At 36.0% G+C, this 10,480-nt stretch overlaps 1 protein-coding gene across 1 annotated transcript; it reads left to right on the top strand.

Moving 5' to 3' along the window:
* Positions 1–3,677: 3,677 nt before the first annotated feature.
* LOC100929943 (cationic trypsin-3-like) lies at positions 3,678–10,099 on the top strand. The gene is made up of 5 exons (XM_003772434.2): positions 3,678–3,783; positions 7,054–7,216; positions 8,363–8,616; positions 9,160–9,296; positions 9,828–10,099. The coding sequence occupies exons 1-5, from the start codon at positions 3,744–3,746 to the stop codon at positions 9,975–9,977; spliced, it is 744 nt and encodes a 247-aa protein (XP_003772482.1). The 5' UTR covers positions 3,678–3,743; the 3' UTR covers positions 9,978–10,099.
* Positions 10,100–10,480: the final 381 nt, after the last annotated feature.

Genomic DNA, 10,480 nt, shown 5'->3' with positions numbered 1-10,480 from the left:
CCCAGTCCATTCTCCAAGGTTATACATTGAAAAGAAGGTGCCAAAATGCCTCAGTAGGAGGTGTTTCTTTGAAATCTCAAGTCAAATTTTAAAAAAATATAGGTATGTAGTATATTGGAGTAAACATTCAATGTTTATTTTTTTCCTAATAATCAAAAGACATGATGCAGGAATCTGGATACCACTGAACTAGAAAACTAAAAGGGAATAAACATTTATAACATATACTATGTGCCAGGCATTGTGCTAAGAACTGTTAAAAAAAAATCTCATTTTATCTTCACAACAAGGTTGGAACATAGGTATTATTTATTATTCCATCTTACAATTGCGATAATTAAGTTTAATATAATTTAAAAGATCACACAGCTAGGAAGTATCTGAGATAAAATTTATATTCAGGTTTTCCTGTACTCAACCACCCACTGCTTCTAATTACTGGGTAATTAAGGCGGGGATGGAGTTTTAAGAAGTAATGGAAAGGACAAAGTCAATGATGAACAAAAGTTACAAAAATAAAATAGTGCTCTTCAACTTAACTTCTTGCCCTATTTGCTAAACTGGAAATACCATCTCTTTCTCCCATTACCCTTTAATATCCCTGAATTTCCTCTTTATTCCTTTCAACTTTACCCTGCCCTAGATCTTAAACTGGAAGTGACCCCAGAAATCTTTTTAGTCAAATTTCTTTATTTCATAACTCCAATGAAAAAGCCTAGAAAAGTGACTTACCTAAGATCAAACAGAGTTTGGATCCAAGTCTTCTGCCTTCAAATCTAGCACACCTTCCACTATATCTTGATTCAATAGCCACAACTACATCCTACTATCTATATATATAATTATGACAATTTAGAGCTTAATTTAGTTTAGTTGTCCTCAAGTCAGAATAAAGTGTTTTCAATCCAGAAAGGATAATATTGCATATCACAAAGCCTGGCAAAATATTCATCTACCACTGCCTTTAGGGCAAGGATTTAGGGAGAAGAAAAATACAATTATTTCTTTAATCATTCTCAATGTATACCCAGTAGAATTAAGTCTTCATTGATTATAATGGTTAAAATGAAGGAGCAATCAGATAAAGATAAGGGGCTAATCCTATAACATGGCAGCTTTGTATTTGCTAAAGATAATGATAATGTGGAAAGGTTAGGAAGGACAAGACTTCATGTGTAACAAGATTAGACATACTCATAGATCATTCTTCAGCCTTATTGTCAGTTGTTTTAAAACATGTCCGATTCTTTGTGATCCCATTTGAGGTTTTCTTGGCAGAGATACTGGAATGGTTTTCCTCATTTTATCAATGAGTTTATCAAGGGTTAAGTGACATGCCTAGGGTCACACAGCTTGTATGTGTCTAAGGTCAGATTTGAACTCAGGAAGATGAATCTTCATCTTTCATCCTTAAGTCGTCTACTACTTGACTTTTTTCCAAATTTAATTTTACCATACCAAATTCTAGTGTAATCCATGGGTATTTTTATATATTTGCTCACTAATAATTAAGCTCAGAACCCTTACCAGCTCATCAAATATTATTAATTAACAAACTAGTGAAACTTCCTTCTTTATTTAGTGATTGAGCTCAGAATTCTTCCCAGTTTACATGCATGTACATGTTTGGGTACTTTGTGCATATTGAGATATACATATATTTGCACACTTGGATATGTACCTCTATGTCTAGCAGTTGGGGGAAGCAGGATGACTGGTGTTATTGTAAGGGCAAAGAGGTGACTGATAAATCCATTTTATGACTATTACCCTTATGTGCCATTCTCTCCTGACTCCAACTTGGATCTGCCCATAAGGATGGATTCAGCAAGACTCATATCTTCCCTAATATGACCCCAGTCTGTGGCAATGGCAACCTCCTTGCTCTAGCTCTGCTCCCTCTTCCATGGCAACATGTCCCAGTTTCCCACTCCTCCACTCCATGTCTCTGGAAAGGCAGCCACCAGCCACACACTCTCAAGTCTATCAAAGTAGGGGAAGCAATAGCCATTGTCTTGGTTTTTTCAATTGGGAGCAGTGATGCTGAAAGGGTGATGCTGTACTGATAGCAGCCCCAGTGCCCGCTTGCCACTCTTAGCTTCCTGTTTCATGTGATTTCTGTTGGAGCTAATTCTCTCGCTTCCCCTCCTTAGTAATGGGGGAAGCTAAGTTCTCCCCATTAGAGGAAATTTGGAGAGTTTCTCACTCACCGATGAACAGTTATTTTCTGGTGTCCTGTTACATGCAAATGAAAGTAAAAGAAATCATGAAGTTGAGTATTCTCCTAAACATACCAAGCCTAAATTTACCTTGTCTGCAACTATTATTTCTAATTTTACTTTCTATAACCAAAAACAAGTTTAATCCCTTTTCTACATAATGACCCTTTAATTACTTGAAGACAGCTATCATGTTCTCCAAGTTTTCTCTTCTGAGCTAAATGTTACCATTTCTTTCAAGCAATCTTCATGTGACAAGAACCCAAAGCTAAACTCTGGTGCCCAGAAATGGCCACAATACTACAGCTACGGTCTGACTAAGGTACAATATCAGAGAAAAGCCATTTCCTTAGAAATTTCCTAGAAGCTACCTAGAAAGGAATACCTTTCTAAATGAAGGATTAGATCGAATTCTCTTTTTGTCTTAGTTTTGTTTGGTTTGTTTTTTCTGACTAGAATAGCATACAGTTGACTCAGTTTAAACCTTCAGGTCCTCTTTATATAGATTAGTGTCTAACTACCATTCTTGATCCTTTGGTACATGTATAGTAATTTTTTAAACCTAATTATGAAACTTTGATTCAGCCCAATATTTGAACTTGTCAAAATCATTTTTCATCCTAACTGCATCATCCAATGTTAGAGATCTCCTTCAAATCTGTCTTATTGACAGATCTTATATCCCTGTAATCTATCCCTTTACTTAAGTCATCAGTTAAAAAAATTAATAGCATAGAGCCAAGCACTAATTCTTCAGGTACTCCACTATTGATCTTTTTTCTAAATTGACTATGAACCACCACTGATTACTCTTTGATCCCAGCCATTCTCTCACTTCTAAATCTACTTAAATATAGTATGATGGAGACTCACATATTTCTCTTTTCCACAAAAAAAAATGAAATATTTTATCCAATACACTGCTAAAAATCCAAACATATTGTTAGCATTTCCCTATTGAATCATCATAGGTTCTAAAATCGGCAAGAATACCTATGTTCACAAAATCCCATGTCTTTTAAGTTTGAAATACATAAAAATATGAAAATTATATACATAGATCACCATATTCAAGTAAAACCCATGTTTAGATACATATATTTGAGGAAAGGGATGAGGGGAGATTCATTAGCAAGGGCATATGGCTCATAGGACCACTTAGGATCAAAAATAAAGGATTGGGGTCAAATGGTTAGCAATTTTGTGTGGGATGAAGGACACCTGGGACTGTACCTTGTAACCTAATCTGTACTTTCTGCTCCGGGAGGAAACCTGATCCATGTACATGTAATTCTATTTCTGGAACTTTCTGAGTAATAGGGAAAGGGTTGTCAATTAATTTCAGTGTTTGATTACCTTCCAAACTAGATAGAATGGAATTCTAAATTTGGATTTCTAAATTTTCCATTGAGTCATTCTTCTGTTTCCCTGGAAGTCTTCAGTGCCAAGTTTTGAAGGATAAATAGCAGTAGTTGAGAACCCTGGATTCTACCGCCTTGCCTTGCCTAGATCACTAGGACAACCATGAAGGCCATTATCTTCCTTGCCCTCCTGGGGGCTGCTGGTAAGTTTCTCTTGTCAAATCAACAAGTGTTTACTGAGTTTTGTCAGGGTTCTAGATGCTTCAAGGGATAAAAAAAATTAGTAACTCAAAGTCTTTGTCTTCAAATATAATCTAACAAAAGAAACAAGGCTAGCACAGGAAAATAAAAGGAAAGAACATAAGACAGTATATGACTAATAGACAAATTGTGTGATTCAAGCTATTTCTGCTAGACCAAATGAATGTAGACTCTATGGAATATTTGGTAAAGGCTCCAATTTAAACTGATTTTTAAGAATAGGTGAGAGATACATAATTATAGAATACATGTTATGAAGAGGGAATGATTATATGCCCTTTTTTGGGCACATAACCCCACCCCCATTTTTGGCCAGGCAATCAGGGTTAAGTAACTTCCCTGGGGTCACAGCTCATTTGTGTCAAGTATCTGAGACTGGATTTGAACTCAGATCTTCCTGACTCAAGAGTTGGTATTTCATCCACTGCATCCACACCTATCAGCATCTTCTTCAGAAAAGTTTACATCATTCTGAAAATCAAGAGAGATAGAAGAAAAATGGGAAGAAAAATAAGAGTGATGCAAGAAAATCATTTAAAAAATGAATCAACATCTTGAGAGAGAAGGCATTAAAAATAATCAAGAAAATGATACCTTGGTGCAGCTAGATATTGCAGTGGATAGAGCACTGGTGCACTGGCATTGGAGTCAGTACAACCTGAGTTTTAATCTGATCTCAGCTTCTTAATGCTCATTAGTTGTATGACCCTGGGCAAGTCACTTAACCCCAAATGCTTCTCTAAAAAAAAAAAAGAAAGGAAAAAATTACACTTTTTAAAACAGACTAGGCCAAATGGTAAAGGAGGTACAAAAAGCCAATGGGGTAGAATGCCTTAAAAAGCAAAATTAGTCAAGTGGAGAAAGAGGCAAAAAAATTCACTGAAGAAAAAAAATTTCTTAAAAAGTAGAATTGGTCAAATGGAAAAAAGGTACAAAATCTCATTGAAGAAAATAGATCCTTAAAAATTAGAATTGAGCAAATGGAAATTATTGTCTTTATGAGAAATCAAAAAAGAAAGGAAGCCAAAAGAATGAAAAAAGAGAAGACAATGTGAATTATCTCATTGGAAAAACAACTGACCTGGAAAATAGATTCAGGAGAAAAAATTATTGTTAGAGCAGTTAGAAGGAGCATATGTAGACATAGAGAATAGGGGTGAGTTCAATATGAAGAATGATATCTAAAAAAATAAAATTAAGGAATGAGAGAGGAATGTACTGGGAGAAAGGGAAAAGGAAAGGTAGAATTAGGTAAATTATTTCACTTAAAGAGAGAAAAATCTTTTACAGATTTTTAAAGAGGAATAAAGGGGAAGTAAGAGAGAATGAGTGAACCTTATTCTCATCGTAATTATTTCAGAGGTAATAACATAAATACTCAATTGGGTATAAAACTCTATCTTATCCTATCAGAAAGAGAACAGGAAAAGGGAAGTGTGGCAAAGGTGAGAGCAGATTTGGGATAGAGTACTCAGAACAAAAACATGTTTTGAGGAGGGACAGGGTGAAAGGAGAGAGAATAGAAAAACAGGGAAATAGAATGGAAGAGAATAGTTAGCAATAGTAACTATGATAAAATTTTGAAGCAGATTTCTCTGATAAAAGCTTCATTTCTTAAACAGATAGAAAGCTGAGTCAAATTTATAAAAGTAAAAGCCATTCCACAATTGATAAATGATCAAAAGATATGAACAGTTTTCAGATGAAGTAATCAAAGCTAGCTCTCACCATATAAAAATACTAAAATTAGCTATTGATTAGAGAAGTGCAAAGTAAAATAATTTTGAGTTATGCCACAAAACAATTGACTAATTGGACAAATTGACTAATTGGACAAAAAAGAAAAATGACAAATGGTAGAGGGAATGTGGAAAAAAAATGAGACATTAAGGCACTGTTAGTGGAGCTGTGAATTGATTCAGCCGTTCTGTAGAGAAATTTGGAACTGTGCCCAAAGAGTATAATTGACCTATCAATACCACTACTAGGTCTAATTGCCAAAAGAGATTTTAACAAAAAAAGGAAAAGGACCTATTTGTACAAAAGTATTTGTAGCAATTCTTTTGTGGGGCCAAAGAATTGAAAATTGAGGAGATGCCCATCAATTGGGTAATGGCTGAATTATGACATAGGGAATACTATTGTGCTATAAGAAATGATGAGACAGATGCTCTCAGAGAAACTAAAAAGACTTCCAGGAGTTGATGATAGTGTATGAACTAACAGCAGTATTGTAAGATGATCAGCTGTGAATTACTTGACTGTTCCCAGCAATACAATGATCTAATATAACTTTAAAGGACTTATGAAAAATGCTATATTTTCCCAGAAAAAAAAATTAATGATATCTAAATGCAGATTGGAGAATACTTTTTTTACTTCATTTTTCTCGAGGTGTCTTTTTTGGAGGTCTATGTTTTCTTTTGCAACATGACTTACAGAAATGTTTTGCATAACTATGCATGTATAACATATATTGAATTGCTTGTCTTCTCATTGAAAGTGGGTGGGGAGGATGGAAGAGAATTTGGAACTCAAAGTCACAAAAACAAATATTAGAAATTGTTTTTAAGTAAGAAAATGAAATGCTAAATTCATTTAATATATAAAATTTTTTTAAAAAGAAAAGGTTTTATCAAGAACTTAGTTACATGGCTTCTATGCTGCATTCTTCACAAAAAGAAATATACTAGAGAAACTACCTAGTTCCTTCACTTCATAATCAATAACATGGAAAGGACACTGATTCTGTTACATATCCTCATGTATCTGATTCAATGGGTGTTGCTAAAAAGATGAATATGAATGAATAATGAGTTCTTTAGATCATGTATATGTTTGTGAATATTAAATAAGTATATGAATTGAAGTGCTTATGGACAATAAGCAAACGATTTTCTTGTTCTAGTCACGGATGGATCACAGATATAAGGTCTTAGAATTATCTCAGAGATTCTAATATCACAAATTAGGAAACTGAGTCCCAGGAATATTAAAGTGACGACTATGGTGATGCAGGGTAAAAGTATCAGATTTGAAATTATGTTTTCTGATTACAAAGTCAACATTCTTTCTACTTTATTATATTGCTTCTTTAAGGGAAAAGCAATATTGTCAGTTTTTCTTTGATCAATCTTGGAAAATTTCCTGAAGAACTGAAATTTCAGGAGGTCCTGTTGAACTGAAAAATTCCTGTCTCATTCCTTTCTCAGTTGCCTATTCCGCTAGTGATGATGATGACAAGATTGTTGGAGGCTACACATGTGCCCCTAACTCCCTCCCCTATCAGGTGTCTCTGAATGCTGGCTACCATTTCTGTGGTGGTTCTCTCATCAATGAACAGTGGGTGGTATCAGCTGCTCATTGCTACAAGTCGTAAGTAACCAATATTTACCTCTAAGGCAAGCTCAGTGTTAGACCAAGCCCACGAAATTCATTCAGGGCTGGGCAGTCTCCAAAGAATTTCTAGGTAGGATAGATGGATAGATGGGAAATTTATTCAAGGATGTTGTCTACTAAAGCCGGAGGAGCTACCAATGGAATGTTTGTGTTTATAGAAAGAAAAGAGGTAAAGATCAAATGAGGGGGGAAAAAAAAGACAGCATTGACCTGTGAGAATCCTTCAGAAAATTGCCTCCCAGTTCCTCCTTACATGGCTTTCGGTTTAGATGAAAAAAAAATCTCAAATGATTGGGTATTTAACAAGAGATTATTCATGTAGAATCTCAGTTAATTACGTGTATTTGGTGGGGAAAGAAATAGAGAGCTGAACTCTATTAATGTCTCAACTCAGACATTAAAATATCTATTTTGGAAGAGAAAGTGGAACTTGGTAAATTTAGGAGTTTAGCTCTGTGATATACCCTTGGTTAGAAATGTTTAAGGGTCTCTCTCTGTGCCTCTGTCTTTCTGTGTCTCTGTTTCTATTTCCATCTCTGTATGTGTGTGTGTTTTTGTCTTTCTCTGTGTGTGTCTCTCTGTCTCTGTGTCTGTCTGTTTCTCTGTGTCTTTCTTTGTTTCTCTCTGTGTGTGTCTCTCTCCCTCTTTCTTTCTCTGTCTCTTTCTGTCTCTTTCTCCCCTCCTCTCTCTCCCCCTCTCTCTGTCTCTCTGTCTCTGTCTCTGTCTCTCTTTCTCTCTTTCTGTGCGTGTGGTGTGTGTGTGTGTGTGTGTGTGTGTGTGTGTGTGTCTGTCTGTCTGTCTGTCTGTTTCTCTCTCCCCCTTACTTCATATTCCTACTGCACACTCCCTTCCCTGGGTAACTTGACAATTGACTGGGTAAGGAATAAAGGTGTGAGTTCAGGACTTTACCCTAGGGAAAGATGTGGTAGTAGTTTACTGTATTTGATAAGTTAGATATCTGGCTAGATGTGACTTATACTGGCAGGTATAAGCAATGAAAGGAAATATGGAAAAGAGAGAGAATGGGACTGATTTGTATGGAAAGTGGTTACCTGACTGTTGTGAGATATAGAGTAAAAACATGGGGATGAGTTTGCTTAACGGTGTTCTTTGTTTATCTAGCCGAATCCAGGTGAGACTGGGAGAGCACAACATTGACGTCATTGAAGGTGGTGAGCAGTTCATTGATTCAGCTAAAGTGATCCGACATCCTAACTACAATTCTTACATGATTGACAATGACATCATGCTGATTAAGCTGAAAACACCTGCCACCCTCAGCTCTCGAGTCTCTACCATCTCCCTGCCTAAATACTGTGCTGCTGTTGGAACTTCATGTCTCATCTCTGGCTGGGGCAATACTTTAAGTTCTGGTGGTAAGTGACTCAGAGAGGGTAAAGAGCATTAGAAGTCAAAAAGTCCAACTCTGACTTTCCCATCCCCACACACAAACACCTCCCATTTTCAGGATTCCTTATTTGATTATAGTTAATTATATAAGATCTGGGCAGAAAGGCCAGAAGTATAGAAAAGATTAGGGTTATACCATGCATGTGTGTAACTTAGCAAAAGCAAGAATATCTGAAGAGAGTAAAAGAGATTCCTTAATATTTGAATGACTGGTTTTTAGACATGGAGGGGGGAGATATGAATGTAGATGATACTACTGTCTTTTTAGGGCAATAATATTTTCATGGAGCTAATATCATTAAGGGTCTTAGGGTTCCCAGCACTCATCAAATCCCTTGTTTTTCATAACTATATGATCTGAAGTCAATACCAGTAAAAGTCAAATCAATCATTTTCTCACATTAAAGATCTTTAAAAGTGACAGAGAAGAAAGAGAAAACCTATTAGTTGAGAAACTTGCAAGTATTTCACAGAGAATAAATAATCATGATTATGCTTCTTCCAAACAGTCAACTACCCAGAACTGCTTCAGTGTCTGAATGCCCCCCTGCTTTCTGATGCTACCTGCCGCAAAGCCTACCCTGGACAGATCACCGACAACATGATCTGCTTGGGCTATCTGGAGGGTGGAAAGGATTCCTGCCAGGTCAGTTTTTTTCTATTTCCTCTCTACTCATTCTTTCCCTTTTTCCCATATGTCAACTAATCTGAGAGAGTTGGTAATAGAAATACTTTTTGAATTTGCACTCATGGATGGCGTGAAATGGAAAGATGTTTTGGGGACTGGGGACACCAAAATATTTTCCTTCTGAAATGATTGTAATGATCAGAAATGGCATGGACTTTATGCTTGCCCTAATAAGGTATCTTAGGGAAGAATGTTGGGGATGGGACACTTTGGAGAAAAATGTAATGGGCAAAATGACCTTTCATCCAACCTCACTTTTACTCTCTCTATAACTGCTCTGCTTCCTGAGATCACAGACAAGAGAAGAAGGAAGAGACATTAAGGTGGGAAAGGAAAGATGAAGTAAAGAGAAAGTTAGATTCCCAGAAAAACATTTGATGAATATCAAACTAAATGTGTATTATGGACCTGTCAGGGCAATGTTTGACTGGACTCTATTTTCTGTTATGGACCAAAAGAAAATTGACCCATTTTATTTTCCAATTCTAGGGTGATTCCGGTGGCCCTGTGGTCTGCAATGGAGAACTTCAAGGAATTGTCTCCTGGGGTTATGGTTGTGCTCAGAAAGGCAAACCTGGTGTCTACACTAAGGTCTGCAACTATGTGAATTGGATTAAGAAGACCATTGCAGAAAACTAAACTGTTTCCTTTATGGCTCTTTTTCTCTGATCTAATCCTCTTGCAACTACTAAAAATGTAGAACACTCCATCTACTAATCATAAGTGGAGAAACTGTATTTCAATAAAAGCTTTTATCCTGATCTTGTCTTTTTTTGAGTCATTGCTCCTTGAATAATCACTTTTATGGTGTATATAGGTTGGGCTATATAATTGGGTAAACTATTTATTTAATATTCCTTATTTCCTATTTCCACTTTCAATCACTATTCTGCCAGAATCCCTTAGTAAATCTCTTCAACCTTTGAAGTTCTGTGTAAAGGATATCTTACATTAGCACTAAAAGTTTGTGGCTGAGTAATTAGAGTACAATATCTGTGATACCAGAATAAGAAAACACAAAAATATAGCTTCAAGTCCTGACTCTGATACATTAGCCTTGTAAACAAGGCAGTTAACACTCCTGTACCTTCATACAAATTTGTAATACTGTAAGCTACAAAGCAGGTTCCAATTTGTATTGA

This window comes from Sarcophilus harrisii, chromosome 5, assembly GCF_902635505.1.
Source record: "Sarcophilus harrisii chromosome 5, mSarHar1.11, whole genome shotgun sequence".
In the NCBI taxonomy this organism is placed as follows: domain Eukaryota; kingdom Metazoa; phylum Chordata; class Mammalia; order Dasyuromorphia; family Dasyuridae; genus Sarcophilus; species Sarcophilus harrisii.
The sequence above is the reverse complement of the archived record's forward strand: the minus strand, read 5'-3'. Positions and strand labels throughout refer to the sequence as shown.

Coding starts and splice junctions, on each gene's coding strand:
- LOC100929943 (XM_003772434.2), top strand. CDS start 3,744: ATGAAGGCCATTATCTTCCTTGCCCTCCTGGGGGCTGCTG. Junction 7,217..8,362: donor GCTGCTCATTGCTACAAGTC/GTAAGTAACCAA, acceptor TTGTTTATCTAG/CCGAATCCAGGTGAGACTGG. Junction 8,617..9,159: donor CAATACTTTAAGTTCTGGTG/GTAAGTGACTCA, acceptor TCTTCCAAACAG/TCAACTACCCAGAACTGCTT.